Below are 16,404 nucleotides of genomic sequence, written 5' to 3' on the forward strand. Positions count from 1 at the left end.
TTTCCCAAGTGCTTAATCTTTAAAATTCTCAAGGACACGCTTCTAGCAACTGGGAGTTTACATTAACCACCCAGAAACTGGGAATCCCTTAGGGAGAGACTCACCACCGGCTGCTGCTTCTTTTCAGTCCCGTTTCACTTCAACCTCACACCAAGAAACCTATTCAAATGCCCATATTTTGGTAACCTCAGTGGAACTAACTTCCTGTGCCAGAAGCTTTTGTCTAACCCAATTGGCTTCTTTATTTAACAAATTCTCTTTATCTCCTGCCTGAGGCAAAGCCGACCAGGCCCCAGGAGGCAGGCAATATTTACTAAGGGCCTTCCCTTATTTCCCTGCCCCTGTCTGGCAGTTGTCTGCCTTTACCTTTGGGGTCCTAGTAAATGGCCTGTTTTTTCCTGTAGATATCAAGTTTTCTGAATAGTAGGATTATTCAGGGGAGAATTAACCTTGTCCTTTACCCCATGAACTAGGTGCTTGAAATTCATTCAGCAAGGCCTGCTATCCTGCTCCTCCCACTCTTTTCTGAGGTTTGGGTCCATGTTGTAAAATTCAAAGGACCCAAATAAATGGAATCCAAGGTTCTTCTTTACTCCAGGGACAAATCGAAATGGAAATGCAAGCTGAGAATCAAGAAAAAGTGAATTTTTAAAAAACAAAAATATAATAAAATAACTACAGTATTGGAAGTGGTACCCACTTCCTTTGGATAGAATTGAAAAAGAACTGAAAAACTGGAGAATGAAAGGGTGTGGAAAGGTAGAGAGGTTAGCAGGTGAATTTATACTTATTAATTTCCTTTCATCTTACTTCCTTCTGTTATACTATTTTATATTCTTGATCACCCTGTGATCAAAAAAAGGGATACTCTGAAAAAACTTCAACTGGGTTTGCACCTTTTTAGCAACTTCCTCAAGCTTCTTACATGGCTTACTTACACAAACGTTGAAGTTTGCTCTAATATTTATTATCACTAGTCTCAAAGTGTGATCATTTATCTTTTTTTAGGTATTAACAGTATTTTTTAAATCTCTGGAACATAAACAACTTTATCTTTTTACTATTATCTAAGGAGCTTCAGTAAATTGGCTGATGATGAGCTCTCATTTGGCAATGGAATCAGCAGTAATTAATGGAATGGCCAATCCAAAAAAGTATTGTGAAATTTCAAGCAATTTCTATTTTATGGAAACATTTTTCGTTTTAAAACTTATCTGTTGACCTTTATTTAAATTAAATGATAAGAATGTTACTTGCAATATTATTTGTAGTGGTAAACAACCAGAACAGAAAAACAACTCAAATTATGAAGTAGGAAAAGGTAAAATAAATTGTAGTAATCTGCATTATGTAGTACTACCCAGCAATTAAACCGAATGAGTCAGATCTAATTTTACTGATGTGGAAAGATATCGATGATAAATTCTTAAACCCAGAAAGGAAGTTGCAGAATATGCATGATTCTTGTGTATAGGGAATAAAATGTGTTGTAATTCTGTGTCATGTATATGCACAGAAATGTCTGGAAGTAATATATCAAAATTTAACAGCTAATGGGTGTAGAGTTTTTCTTTTTGGAGTAATGAAATAGTTCTAAAATAGTTGTGTGATGACGCACAACTTTTTGATTATACTAAAAGCCATTGACTAGACACTTTAGATAGGCTGTATGGTATGTGAATACGGTGCAATAAAATTGCTTAATAAATAACTGCAAGTATAGCCAGAAATAGCAGCTATGTACAGCAGGGGAAACAAATTGAGAAGTCAAGAATTTTTTTATTACTGAAATAATGAAAATGCTTTAATGATTAAAGTGATGAATGCACAACTGTAAGTATACCAAATTCCATTGATTGTACACTTTGATTTATGCCTTACGAATATAGATGAATAAAATTGTTAAATACTAAAAAAAAAAAAAAACGGTTATTTTTACTGTAGCTTATTTTTAATATTTTATAGTTCACATGGCTTTTTAAATTAAAATTAAAGTGAATGACAAAGTTACACTGATTTAAGAACTAAAAAAGCTTTAATCTTTCCTGTTTAACTACCCAAATTTCACTCTTCATATCAGAAATGTTTTGATAGAGAACTTTCAGGCAAGAAACTATCTCAATTTGGCTAATGCATTTGAGAAAAATAAGTTTAATGTAATTGTTTTTCTGAATTTAAGATTCTTTCAACTAGATATATTCTGAGGTTGAAGATGTGTGAAAAGAGAGTACATAGTATAATCCTGTTACACTATTTGTATGCACAGATTCACATGCAAAACTACCCATAGTATGTAGGAGTATTTATTAAACTGTTATCTCTACATGGATGTGGTTATTATATTTCTGTATTATTTACATTTGTTTTTAAAAGCAAGTTTCCTTTAGTTTTGTTATCAGGAAAAGGCTTTTAAAAATAAAGATAAATCAAGTCTTTTTTGGTTCCTTAAAAAGCCTGTGGATTTTACTAGTTTCTGCCTTAGATTGTCACCCTTTACCCTATTTACATCCTATTGAATGTAAGAATGTAGAATCAGTTCCACTGTTAACTATAGACGGATGGTATTTCCATTAAATGGTTGTTAATTTCCCAAATCAATGAAAACCGAAAACCAATCCATATTTCTTTTCTTCTTTCAATTATTGTACCCTTCTCTTACTTGCTTTCTTTTTCTTTTCTACTTATCTAGTATATTATGAAGTAATGTGCTCAATATAGATTTAACAAAACCAAACTATTGACCTATTCTGTCATATTGCCTGATAATCAGTTTCTCTGACATCCTTTGGGTTCAAGACACATTATCTTAAAAGGGGAACATAGATTAAAAGAACAAAGCTTCCAAAATCCTATAAATGGGTGAAGCAAATAGGAATCTGATTAACACATTGTAGAGCAGCAAAAACCGTGACTTGCTTTTGAATCTCTTAAAAAAAAAAAAGTATTTAAAACTAGCTAGAGTCTCTGATCTCTGATCAAATACTTTTAAATGTTAACACTGATTCATAACATTTAAACATATTAATGTGCTTTGTTAGTCTGAAAATTTAACTACAAACTTAGCACCTCTTTTCTTTAAAGAAGCATAATATAATTTATTAATAGCATTTACTATAGTTTTACAATAGGCTTATTTCATCATAGATGTTCTTTTTGGCAGGGTATAAATTGTTCAGAAATGCAGTTACAGAACCTTTTATATCATATGTGAAGAGTTATAATTTGAGGGCCCTTCCCCCCCATTCTTTAACTCTCTCTCCATTATTTCCTTTCCCCTTTGTTTCTGTTCATTTTGCCTTTAAGCTATGGGCTCTGTTCTTTGCTTCTGTGCTCCAAATCTACAAGTAACCACAAATTTTATTGTTTCAATAAAATTACATACATACACAAGGCAGAGGGAATAAGTTTGCTCAAGTGTAATCAGCCACCTAGCAATGAGTATTTTTTCTAAGATAGCAATCTCCTAAATGGCTAAAGGATTTCATTTACATTTTTTTTGCCCCCACATAAAAAAAAAGTTATGGAGATCCATGATTTAATCAAATTTTTACTCATTGAATCACTGGGTGAAATCAGGGCACAGAGAGCCAAAGGTAAAACATATTTTTTATTTATCTATAAATTTATAAACCAGCCAGCTAAACTACTATAATATTACCATGATACAGCAAAAACAAAAATCTATCTACATATATTACTGTAATTAACAAATTAGAGGCAATAAAACACAGAGCAGAAGGGGTAGGGAAAATTAATGAAGCAGGTCATCATGATAGCTTAACCCTTCATCTCAACAACTCAGACTTTCAGTTAAGCAAAGCCCTCCAGTCCTATGAAATGAATACTCTATCACACTTGTATTATACTTTTACTTCCTACACTTGAGGTTAGATCCTAAAAATATGCAAGTATTATATCAAGTTCTCTATAGTCATAGACATCTTATATTTACCTTGGCTGCTTTGTGTTTTGAGTTTTTGTAACCTCTGATTAGACTCAAAACACACCCCACTCCCACCCCCCAGTTACACAGTGAAAACCAGGATAAAGTTAGATACACAGCACTCAAGAAAATTCTGCAAGGAAGGATGTAGTGCAGGCTCTGCCCAGATAGAGACTGGATTATATACCCATCTTTACCCACACTTTCACATATCTTCAGGCTGTCCATTCATGCAGTAATAACTTGGGAATAAATCCATGGTTTGTGCGGTACTATAATACTTAACAGCTTGTTGTATTACATTATGGCTTTCCCCAATACTTCCCAAGATGGCCTCCAAATCACTGGCATAATTTTGCTGGAATTGGATCTGGGACTGCAGGGATTCCTCTCCACTGTTCTGGAACTGGTTGTTCCAGGCTTGGGTGCACCAGGTCTGGGTGTTCCAGGAATGGCTGCTCCAAGTCGGGTTGTTCCAGGCCTGGTTGTTCCAGGCCTGGTTGCTCCACATTGGAAGGTTAGCAGAAGCGTTCACCAAGCACCCCTGGGGATAGGGAGAGTAGAGTCCCAGGTATTCTGTAGGTGCTAAGCCCTTCTGAAAGAAAATAAGTAGGAATAACTGAACAAGTACAAGAAGTCCCAAAATTGTCTGTAGTTAGGATTACATGCTTCAGGGGTGAACAAACTAAAAGACCACTGAAAGCAAAAAGCAGAAAATAAAATTTCCTGTTACCTGGGTCATACTGTTGCTACTCTTTGACCAGCTGACATTTTTCTGCCACCTCTTACATTTCATTCTCTGGTTCTGGAACCAGGTCTTCACCTGAATGAAAAAGAGGAAAACATAAGACAATAAAAATGTAGATGTGCTTGGAAAAAAGTTCATTTTTTCCCCCTGATCGATAGAAATATCTAAAATAAAATTTGATTTTCTAGAATCCATTTTTAAAGACTCAAACCAATATTCTATAGATGAATATTCAAACCCTATCAAGTTGGCTGCTTTTCACTTAAACCTAGCCAAAGGACCCTGCAAACCTACTATCAGTAAGTTCACATTTAAACTGGTGTACTGGTCCCCCATTTTAATAGCGTTCTCTCATGCCAGTCAATTAAAGGTAACCCATTTGCAATAAAGTCCTCCCCCCACCCCGTACCGTTAAGCATATTTGCATTTACTATAGGATAATGGTGGCTTATCAATTTAGGAATTATGAAATAACATCACTAGGTCAAAGACTAGAAAGTATCTTTATGTTCCAGCACACAACAAACTAAAATTTCCAGATGGCTTATAGAGTGAATTAATAGATAAAAATTACAGAAGTACAAGGCTCAGAAGAAAGTTATAAAAGTGCTTGCGTGCACGCACACACACACACAATCATAGAACAAGAGCTTTCTAGGCATGGTGCCAAAGAGAATCCATATAACTGACTGATTACAAATCTTTTGTACTTCAATAACATCATAAAATAGGTGACAGTGATAATTATGCCTTTTTAAAAAAGTAAACATTTGGATAGAAAATAAAATGTGTATGAAAATAAAGTAATTGACAATTCTTTGTTTTATAATGGAATAAATTATCTTAATGCTTAGATGGAAAAATGAATGTCTAAGAATAGCTAATAAAATTACAGAAATGAAAACTTAAAAAAAAAAAAAAGACTAACCTCCACAGTCATCAAATACATGTGACTAAAAGTAATAGATGCCATTTCTATTTTAATGAAAGCCACCAAGTTTTGGCCAGACTCTTATACCTGGAAGATGGGCTATAGAACTTCTTTGAGAAAAATTGGAAACATTCTCAATCCTGGTTTGTACAAAAAGGAGAAGTAATTAAATTGTCAAATTCACCCAACACAATATGTAATGAAAGGGAGAGATGGTCAAGAAACATGTCACAAAGATACCATTTTTACATTGAAATAATTTGTGGATGCTGCATAGAGGACAGGGAGGTACATCCGTAAAGATATTCGCAGTCCTCATCTGCAAACCAATCTTATTTTTATGTGATTGCAAACCAACAATAGAACAGCCTTACCTGTTTGTAGCTGAGGTTCAGAACGTGGGAAAGTTCTTGCATCTGCTGGAGACTGAGGTATTTCTGTCTTTGAAATCGGTCATTGAGGATACACAGCTGGGCCTGAGAGAACACGGTCCTGCTCTTTTGTTTCTTGACTGGGACCTCATCTTCCTTCTCTGCTGTACTGTTCTCTCCAGCAGCAGGTAGTTTCATTTTGGGACTGGTGGAAGAATCAGGGCTATCCTGAATAAGCAGGTCCATGGGAGAAGGAAGAGGAGAGACTGCTGGGAACAAACAAAAGGACACTTCTTCAAAACTTTGCTCAAGCTTTAACATATTCTATTTACAAACTGATTGTTTTCAAAGTACTTTCACAATCCTTACAACCCCAGAAGGAGGTAATGAGTGGCATGAACATCTTTTTAATTCTTACCCGATACTTGTCAAGCACTTTGTTTAACCTCTTGTACCAATCCACCAGGTATTATTGGCATTCCATTCCAAGGAAGCAGCTCAGAGACGTTTGTAACAGTACTGCTGGGAAGCAGAGCAGGACTCAAAGCTCCAGTGGAAGTCAGTCTGACAATGAATGGCTTTTTACTACATGATGTTCAAAAGGTCCTCCAATGGTGTCAAGAAAACCAATATATTCAAATTTTAGGAAACCCCGCCCATTTCCGTATTATTTGTTTATATCTTAGAGTACTTGTAGGTTTACAGAAAAATGTGCCGGGACAGTAGAGTTCCCAGAGACCCATCCCACAACAGTTCTCCTTGTTTTTGACATTTTGCCTTGGTGTAGTACAATTGTTACAACTGATGAACCAATATTATTATATTAACTTAAGTCCATAGCCATTAGGGTTCACTGTGTTGTACAGTTCCATGGTCTTTTAGACAATTTTTATTGTGGGAACAACCACTTTCAAGTATACAAACCATGGCATTGCCTCTCTTTTAAAAAAATTACCTTTCATCTCTTTATTTTCATTAGAGAAGTTGTGGGTTTATACACTGGTTATTAAAGATGTCAGGATGAGTATTTGACTTCACCTGCTGTCTCCATAGAGAATTTCTTTGTACTTTGGCCAGCCACCACATAGATGATTTTTAAAACCACATGATCAGATTTTGGGAATCCTATGAAATTAACACTATCATTTACACACCAGAACAAGCAAGAGCTGTAAATTTGAGCAGGCTTCTGAGCAGGCTTCCATTTTAATCCAGACTTCGCCTTTTCTAGCTCTGTGTCCTCACCTCCAAAATTATTTCCTCATATGGTTTCTTCATAAATTTGAATATGATAACATACTTGGGTGACAAGTTTTGGAGAAGAATGGTGCTGATGGTAGCACAACATTATGAAAGTAATTAATACCACTGAATTATATATTTTAAAGTGGTTAAAAGGGAGAATTTTAGGTTGCATATGTTATTAGAAAAAAAAAACATAGCATTGTACAATACAGAGAACCCTAATATAAACCATGGACTATGGCTAATACAACTATAGCAGTATTCTCATTTGTAACAAGGTACCCCACTAATGCAAAGTGTTAAAAATTTGGAGGCATATGGAAACTATTTTCTGCATGCTTTTCTGTATACCAATAACTTTAATTTTGAAAACCGGCATCCAAAAAAACCCAAGATATATAAAGTGTTTTTAAAATGTCTAGCACAGGACCTGGTCTATTATCAATTTAGTAACTAAAAATTAAATTTACGTATCTCCTCTATTACTTAGATTTCGTAGTCGCTTAAATAGTTATTTGTACTGAGTTACCCCTGCTGTTCCTAGGTTCCAACTCCAATTCTATCCTGTAGTCATGGAATAAATGCATGGCCCTTAAATTTACATCTCAAGCTTCTTGCCAGTAGGTCTAAGGAGAAAGTCCTCCAGGAATGGCCGATTAACTTCACAAACCTTGCACTTGCTTACTGAGAACATGCCCATGGCTCATTTCCAAGCTCCTCCTCTTACAACCCAGTGCCATATTTTCAAAATTTGATATTATAAAAACAAGGACAAATTTTAGAAAAACAAGATAACACTACAATCTATCACTCAAAAACAGAAAATACCATTGCCGTTTACTTATTCATTCTCCGTAATCAAGCGTCTTTACCATAAAGTGGGCGTGATACTTCCTTGGGATATGAGAATTGGGCATGGAAGCTGGAGCATACATAGCAGGTGCTCAAATTCGGAACCACCCGCACATCCAAAGTGTATGAGAAGGGCTACTGTCGGAGAAAGAAGTTAAAAATCCCAACACGTTCCAAAATGAGATTTAGATAATAGCCATGGCCCTCCTTAAATATAATTAACCCCAATCTGTGATGTATTCTTCTGGCCAATTAGCAGGACCATTTATTATTGAAAACCGTGTATGAAGATTCATGCAGCAGCTCACGGGGCCTAAACTCATAGGTTCTCAGGTTCTCAACCAACATAAAGTTCGGGTTCAACTGTCGAGAATCCTGGCTCTCCATCCACAACTGCTGGCATCTGTGACAAGGTTGTCAGGATTAATAGACGAATGCCACCTGGTTACAGTGATGGCCTAGAATTCCCCAAGAGGTAAAAGGATGAACCTCAATCCCCTTCCCTTCCTTAAGAATTCAAAGTTTTTCAAGGAGTCAATTTTTCCTTACCTGTCTCTGACTGGGGAACCTCAGCAGATGATATTTGCAAGGATGCATAATTTTCTTCAGCCTTATAAATCTCAGGCATTGGTGAAGACTCCCTGGAATCAGATTTGGGGCAAGACAGACTTTGGGGAGAAGCTAGATCCACACTCATGTTTACTGAGTAGAAGGAGGAGGGAAAAAAATCAAAGATGGAAGACCTACAGGTAAAACAGCAACGATAGCCAACCAGCCCAACGCAGCAAGAGACGAAGAGCGCAGCAAGAGATGAAGAGCGTAGTTTATAAGGAAGGCTCAGTCATCCTTAGCCCGCCCCTGTTGGCAGCCCCCACGCCCCCACACGCCCTTGTGAATTCCCAACTAATCCCGTCTGCCAGTCTCACCAAGGCCATTGTAATGCAAACGGAGAGCAGCCCAGTAACCCAGACTGGGTGGGGACAGAACTAGAAAACTGGGGGCCTTAGAACCCGAAGACAAACTCCGACAATAGGAACTTCCAGGTTTACCGTGTTTCCACCTTTTAAATCAAAGATCCTGAGGCTACCACAGGTTATTATTGTAACTCCACTGGGGCAATTAACATAGACTTGAGACCTCCTAGGGTCTCAAGCTCTCCCTACCTTGGGCAGGAGCTTTAACTAGTTCCTTTTTCCTCTTTGATTCACCCTATGGTCACAATAAAATCTATGTAGCTTGTTGCTAGAACATTTATTAGATGTTAAAAAGTCCTTGTTTCCCATTGCCACCTTACCTGTCTCGTGCTTTAAGAAGCACGAGAAATTCTTTCCACAAAAGTCAGAGGTAAAGAGTTGTGCCCTGCTCACGTTAAGACATTTTGAAAATGATGAGAAAAATAAATACAAAAAAAAAGACGTTTTGGTGTTCTGTTAGTAATTATGCATCTGCCGTTACTATAGAAGATTTAAAATCAGCTTTTATACACAAGATACAAGATAGACTCTCGCCTTAATAGGTCTGTTTCCTCATCTGTAAATGCGGATGGTAATACCCACCTCATTGCACATTGAAGAATTAAAGAAGATAAAATGCTAAACACATTTAATACTTGACATAGCAGGAATATACAAACAGTAGCTGCTAACAGAAATTCTGTCAGGATCTGTGTCCCATGACTGCCAAGTGTGAAGTTACCTTTTTGTGGTGGTTTTATTTTAATCCGGTAAATATGTTAGAATGAAAGCGCCGTCTTCTTAATCCATCTGGGATATTACTGGATATAAAAGAGTGAAATGTTTTGGCCTTTAAACCAACCCAATTCGAAGGGAGCTAAGAACATCCTCTAGGTCAGGGGTTTTGACCCCTTACTAAGTCCACACTATACTGTGTATTATTTAATAAATGTATCACATCCGCACCAACACGTCCCCACAAGAATTTTTTTTTTTTTTTTAATTTCAATTCAAGCTCACGGACCCCTTGTTAAGAACCCCTGCTCTAGGTGAAATGATGTTCCTGTAAATAAATTGACTTGCCAAAGCCTTTGCATCAGGTTCTCTTTAGACGCCACTTTTGGTCTCTCGTGTACCCTTCCCCAGGCAGTCATCTTCAGGCTCCCCCCGTCCCCTGCCCCTTGCTTTGCAGGCTTGGCAGTCCTTTCCTGTCCTTCAACCCCACCCCACCCGCGTTGCCAATTTGGGGGTCGTGTCTTCCAAAAGCACAAAGTTTTTAGAGTTGGGTCCCAGCACTAACTTATTTATGGACAAAGATAATCAACAGCTTTCCATCTTCCTCCCCATTTCCCAATATTCAAGGAAGTCAAGATTTCTTCCCCTTTCCTCGTCTCCGCTCCTAAAAGTAAACCCTTAGCAAATTCCAATTACGTACTTTTCTAAGAACACAAGTCTTGGCTAAACCTCTCATGCCCTCTGCTACTTGAATCTCCACGGAGAGCAGATGTCTTAGCTCCCAACCCACGCCAGTTGATTTTCCTTCAGGATGCCAAGATGCCAGCTTGTGAGGGTAGGAGGAACGCTGCAAAGTTCAAACAGGGAGACCGATTTCTTTATAGCCTTTCCTTGTCTTCTCAGACCATCATTCCGTGGAGGAAAAAAGTAAGAAGAAAAGCTTCTGGGAGAGGTAAGTAGAACTAGGTAACATCATGCTTCAGGCAGATAGTCTCTGTCTCTTTAAAAGTAAGATATTATCTCTCTAAAAAGAGGGAAATGTTGGCTCCCTGACTCCCAACCAGAACGGGGTGGTGCATGGGGCAGTCAAGGTCACCAAATACCTGAGTTTGCCCGCAGGTCTCCAAATTGCGGTTCCGGGAAGCTTTGTCCTTTCCTGACAGGGGTCTTGGCAGGAAAGCCTGGGATGGCTACACCCCACCCCCACACACACCCACCTCCTGTCCTATTGTATCTAGGAAAAGCGCCTCCGGAGTGAAAGACCCAAGGAAGGGAAGGGGGGCTGGAAGCTCCGAAGGCAGTCATCCTACATTCTTTACCAGGGAAAGCAATTTGAATAAATTGAGCTTGTTTCGTCAGCTGTGGGAGACTGGATTTGTGGAGATGGGCTGTGTGGGTGGAGAAAGGGTGTGTTAAAATGTGCTAGAGCCCTGCAGCCCAAATGAAAAACTGATTAGGTGATAGCCTGCTTTAAACTAGATTCTCTTAGGATTTCTGGGAAGGAGGTGGGGTGGGGGAAGCAGAATATTAGAAATGAAATATATTTTACAGATAAGATTTATTCCTCATTTATAGATAAGCATTGCCCTTTAGGTCACACAATCGGTTAAGAACGCAGATCTACTTCAGAATTGGTTGATTTATCAAGGTAATCAGGATAGCCAATATCACCATTCCTCAATTTTCAGGTGTGGAGTGTACATCAAATTGAAATGGAATTATCCAACTTTTTATTGATTTATCATTGCTTTCACTCCTCCCCCATTGTGCTTTTGAGCTTCCTTGAGTATATCAGTTTCTTTAATTCTCTCATAAGTTTCTGCTTCTCTTTCATTCCTCTTTAATGTGTCACTGTATTTAATAAACCCATTCTGTCAGTATCGGTTTCTTGTGATATCAGGTTCAATATATATTTAGTGACTTAATAAACATCTACTGGCCTGCAAGTATTTTTTAATTGCTTATTAACTGATAAGTGCCTATCATGTGTTGAGAGAAAATAAATACCATCCCTGCTCTTCAAGTGCTAACAATTTAGAAGAGTAAGGCCAAAAAGACAGCAATTATAATATCCTATGATAAGTTTTGTTTTATTTTGTTTTAATCTAAAATAGCAAGGAACTATGCACTGGATACTAAGAAAGCATAAACAATAGGAGGTGGGGCAGGGAAGGAAGGGTCTAAGATGTCATGTGTCTAAGAAGTCTAAGTGTCATGTAGGGTCTTCGGGGGAGCTAAGATGGGAAAAATATGGAGAGAATAAGAGAAGCGAATTCCAGAAAAAAGCAATTTGGGCAAATGAAGCACTAAGGTATGAAAGAATATAATGGGTTCCAATACTGTCATTTAATATTACTCAGTGACTCAACGGCAGGGTGCATATGAGGGAATTGTGGGAAATAACAACAGCATCCAATATATGTTATAGTGAGAACTGTGCATTAGGCACTGGCTTTCAGTTTTGTAGCTACCTTAATTAGCATCCAGTCCAATGCCTGATACATAGATGTTTGATAATTGTGATTTCATAAATAAATACCAATAGAGATGTTAAGTAGGTCATTGAAAATTTGCAACAGGAGACCTGAGAGGTAAAGAAGTTACCATGGGTAGTAAAAAGACTCTAAGTTTTGAATTAAACCTCCCCTTATTAAATAGGTGTTCCTGCCTTCCTTGTGGTTTTTTCTTCTTTGCTGGATCTTCTTTGTCCTGCATATATGTTTCCCCAGGCTTAGCTCTCAAACATCTCTTCTATCTTCATCCCAGACCTAGTCCCCAAACTCAAGTCTCATATAACTAACTGTATACTTAACATCTCCACTTGAAGTCTTAGTAGGAGTATCAAGATTAGTATTTCCCAAATGAACTCTACACTAATCATTCAGTGACAGCCTCCAAGTAAAATCTTTACCATACCATGTTATTCTTCTTCATGTACAGAGATCTTTTCTTTTGTACTATCTCAACTGCAGAGTGTTCTAATCAATTCTGGAAGACTTCATACACTTTCAAATATTGGGCATATGGGCCATGTTTATGGAATTATATTTTTACAAAACTCAAAAAAAAAAAAAAAGAAAAAAGAAAAAAAGATTAGTATTTCCAAAACCAAACTCTCAAAAGTTATTCCCTAGATGACAGACTTCTCATGGTTGTCTTCATCCCAGTGGGTAACAATTCCATCTTTCCAGTTGCTCAGGCTAAATTCTTCAGAGCCATCTCTGTTGACTATGCCTTCAAAAGAGATCTAGAATCCAATCGCTTCTTTTATTTTTTATTTTTCAACCTGTTTTCTTTTTCCACTGTTGAGTGATTTTTTGATCATCACACGGGCTTGGTGACTCATCAGAGTAGCAAGAAATATTTTTTTAAGGGGCATGTATTTCTTTTGTTGTTGCCTATGTCACAGGAGAGCTGGGGATTTGGAATTTACCCCTGTGTCCTGCAGAAGGGTAAGGTCAGATGTGACCTGTGCCAATCCAGGCTGCCCTCAGCCTTTTCTAAATACCTCCAAGGCTACCACCCTATCCAACCACCATCTATCACCTGGATTATCAAAAGCCTCCTAACTGGTTTCTCTGTTTCCACCCTAGCCGTTCTATAATCTATTCTCAATGTATTTGCCAGATTTTTTTTTTAATAGACAAATCAGATCAAGCCATTCCTTTGCTTAAATTCTCCCTTTGGATTTCTCTCATTCTAAATAAGAAGTCAAAGAGCTGACTTACAAAGCCTCCTCTTACCTCTAATTTGTCTCCTTGTACTCTCCCTACCCCCAAAGCCTCCTTGCCCATCCTTGAACAAGTCTGAAAAATTCTAGCATCAGGGCATTTGCCCTTACTTTTATCTTTTCCTTGCTCTCTCACCTCCTTTAAATCCTTACTTAACTCCTCAGTGACGTTTCACTCCCTATGCTCCTCCACTTTATTTTTCTTATAGTTATTTATCACCATCTTTCATAATATACATTCTATTTCTATCATCTATCAATCATCTATCTATTTCTTCTATCTCCCCCACTTCTGCTAGAATATAAGTTCCAGGAAGGCAATTATTTTGATTTTTGCCTCTTTTGTTTACTATCCCAGTCCTAGAAGATATGGTCTACAGATCAGCAATATCAGTGTGACTGGGAGCCTTTTAGAGCCACAACTTGGTGGGTTTTCCCACAGAATTCCTGAACAGGAATCTCTGGTAGAGGAGACTAGGAATCTGTGTTTTAACAAGTTCTTGAGGTGCTTCTTGTGTATGCTAATGTTTGAGAACTATTGTTCTAGAACAGGTGCTCAAAGATTATTTGTTAATAAAGGAATGGACCTAACTGAAAACTAGGGCTTTGTTAGCAAATTAAGGGTGGGAGGCATTTTCTTACATTTAAAAATTAAACTGCAATTCAGTGTGACATAGAAAATAACTCTTAAAAAATAACAATGCTCTGGGCCTCTAGGTCATAGGTCCCCTAAACTGATCATTCAATGAGCCTGGAGTTCTAGAAGAGTTTAATCTAATTTACAAAAATTCTTCCACCTTCTATGGGAGATAGACGACTCTAAAATTACCTTGTGGTGTAACTTGTAACACACAACAATCACAACTTCCAATTTAAAGTTTCCAAATGGATTTACACAGCATTTTTCCACACTTACTCTGCCTTTTGTAGCTAAAGGAACACAAGCACACTGAAATAACTTTATTATTATGAAAACTTCCAAACCTACGAAGTATTATGGACAATATAATAAATCTTCACGTATGTCTTTAAATAAATCTTCTCAAGGTCAATCTTGTTTATCCATGACTACCATGTGCACTATGTTTGAATTCCAATTAAAGATTCACTCAAGAGGCAAATATGATTTTGTGTCATCTATGTATCTGTAAAAAAAAAAGATAATAAAAAAAGACAATACAGAATAAAAAATAAGAGTGGGGGAAAAAAAAAGAGGCAAATACGGGACATCAACCACTCCTTTTTCCATCGTCCCACACTTGATTCATTCAGCAGCCATGTCTTGATAACCCTTCTCTAATCTGCCCCCTGTATGCCCAACACCTTCCCTTGCCCTCTTCCTGGGCTTACCTCATGCCCTATCTCCAGAGTGAGCCAGGGTGATCTCCCTCCAAGTCAGCCTTGTTATCCCTCTGCTTAGGATCTCAGGCTCCACACATGGGTAAAGAGGACCCTCCTCAGTGTGTTTTGCTGCCTGCCTCTCAGACCAACTTCAAGCTCCGGAAAAACTTTACCCAAGCAATCCTCTCCTGCCCCGAATGCTTTTCTGCCCACTCTGCCTGGTTCATTGTCAGTTCTCCGCCAGGACAGCTCAGGTCTGGGCAGCACCTCTTCCCCAGTGACTTAGGTACCTCCACTGCTCTCGCCTATCGTACCGTGGTTACCAGTGTGCATTTTAGTGACACTTTTTGTGTGTGTTTGGATTCCCCGCTACATTAGTAACTCCAGCTGCAGACCAGAGAGTTCGCATCGCCTGAGAGCTTGTTAGAAATGCAAAGTTTTAGGCGGGCTGAATCAGAATCTCTGGGTGGTGGATCCCAGGAATCTGTTTTTTAGGAATCTGTAATTCCTCTGTACCTAAAGTGTGAGAAGCACTCATTCTAGGATACAGTGGGTGACAGTAGGGGGAAATCTTAATAGTTATTTATGAATCGCTGCAGTGCCTAGAACACTGACATCTATGAAACTGGAGAATTACAAGAACTCTATAAGACAAATTTCTGACCCATGGCTCAGCTTTGGATTTCTTAACATTCAGGGACTAAATTATATTTACCAAAATCTATGGTCTTCGAAGTGGTTAAAATGGTAAATGGTGGGTTGTATATATGTTACCACAATGAAAATTTTAAAATTACAACAGTATAAGGTCTCCTAATGCAAACTTCAGGAGGGTCAAGCCTCAAACTGAATTGTCCAGAGGTTGTGACCTGGAGAGCCCTGCTATTACCAGTTGCTATTCCCTCCTTCCACCCTACCCTCAGGGAACCTGACCCGAGTAAAAAGAGAATTCTCTTTTCACCCCGTTAGGGCCAGCTAGGGGGCATGTGGAGTAATATCCAGGAATGCCTATCAAAGTTTAGCAAACAAATAAACTTGCTCTGGGACCAGGTGATCTCAGACCAGAAGAGAACAGGTTCTTCTGTTGCTCCATAGGTGTTGAAGAATGAGGAAGAACTTGGAAAAGTCTGTGATTATAGGCAGAGGGGTGTGGCCTGGGATGGAGGAAGATGGTAGTGGTGGGGAGAGAAAAAGGAGAACTCTAGCACCTGTGATGAATCTCTTATCTTACCTTAACTATTGCTCTAATTAGCTGGTAGTCAATAAACGAACTGCTGTTAACACTGATTGAGGTGCTGCTTTTAAATATTGTACTTAGAATAGTTCGGGACATCTGAATATTCTAGTTACTGTAAAGAAAAGAGGTAGCAGGATCAAGATATCTCTGCCTCCCAAGAATAATGTGCAGTTTAACCATGTGGAGGAAAGAATTCAAAGCCAGAGCAAAGAGCATGAAACTGAAAGAGGAATTCCAATTTAAGGAACCATTTGTTGAAGGTACTAGAAACGATTAGCGCAAGGTGAGGAAAAGCCGAGAAGTGTCCTAAAATTTTAC

The 16,404-nt window shown here is 38.1% G+C and overlaps 1 protein-coding gene across 7 annotated transcripts; it reads right to left on the bottom strand.

Annotated features, from left to right (window-relative positions):
• Positions 1–3,594: 3,594 nt before the first annotated feature.
• On the bottom strand, positions 3,595–11,089 carry NANOG (Nanog homeobox). Of its 7 annotated transcripts, XM_058282732.1 has the most exons (7): positions 10,882–11,089; positions 10,479–10,625; positions 9,786–9,864; positions 8,640–8,731; positions 5,997–6,259; positions 4,677–4,766; positions 3,595–4,538 (listed from the first exon to the last, which is right to left on the bottom strand). In XM_058282732.1, the coding sequence occupies exons 4-7, from the start codon at positions 8,716–8,718 to the stop codon at positions 4,149–4,151; spliced, it is 822 nt and encodes a 273-aa protein (XP_058138715.1). In that variant the 5' UTR covers positions 8,719–8,731; positions 9,786–9,864; positions 10,479–10,625; positions 10,882–11,089; the 3' UTR covers positions 3,595–4,148. The 7 variants fall into 7 exon arrangements, with proteins under 7 accessions (XP_058138715.1, XP_058138714.1, XP_023443658.1 ...); XM_058282731.1 differs by having other exon boundaries at positions 10,479–11,089; XM_023587890.2 differs by lacking the exon at positions 8,640–8,731 and having other exon boundaries at positions 5,997–6,262; positions 10,479–11,089.
• Between the last annotated feature and the right edge of the window lie 5,315 nt (positions 11,090–16,404).

This window comes from Dasypus novemcinctus, chromosome 20 (assembly GCF_030445035.2).
Source record: "Dasypus novemcinctus isolate mDasNov1 chromosome 20, mDasNov1.1.hap2, whole genome shotgun sequence".
Taxonomy (NCBI): domain Eukaryota; kingdom Metazoa; phylum Chordata; class Mammalia; order Cingulata; family Dasypodidae; genus Dasypus; species Dasypus novemcinctus.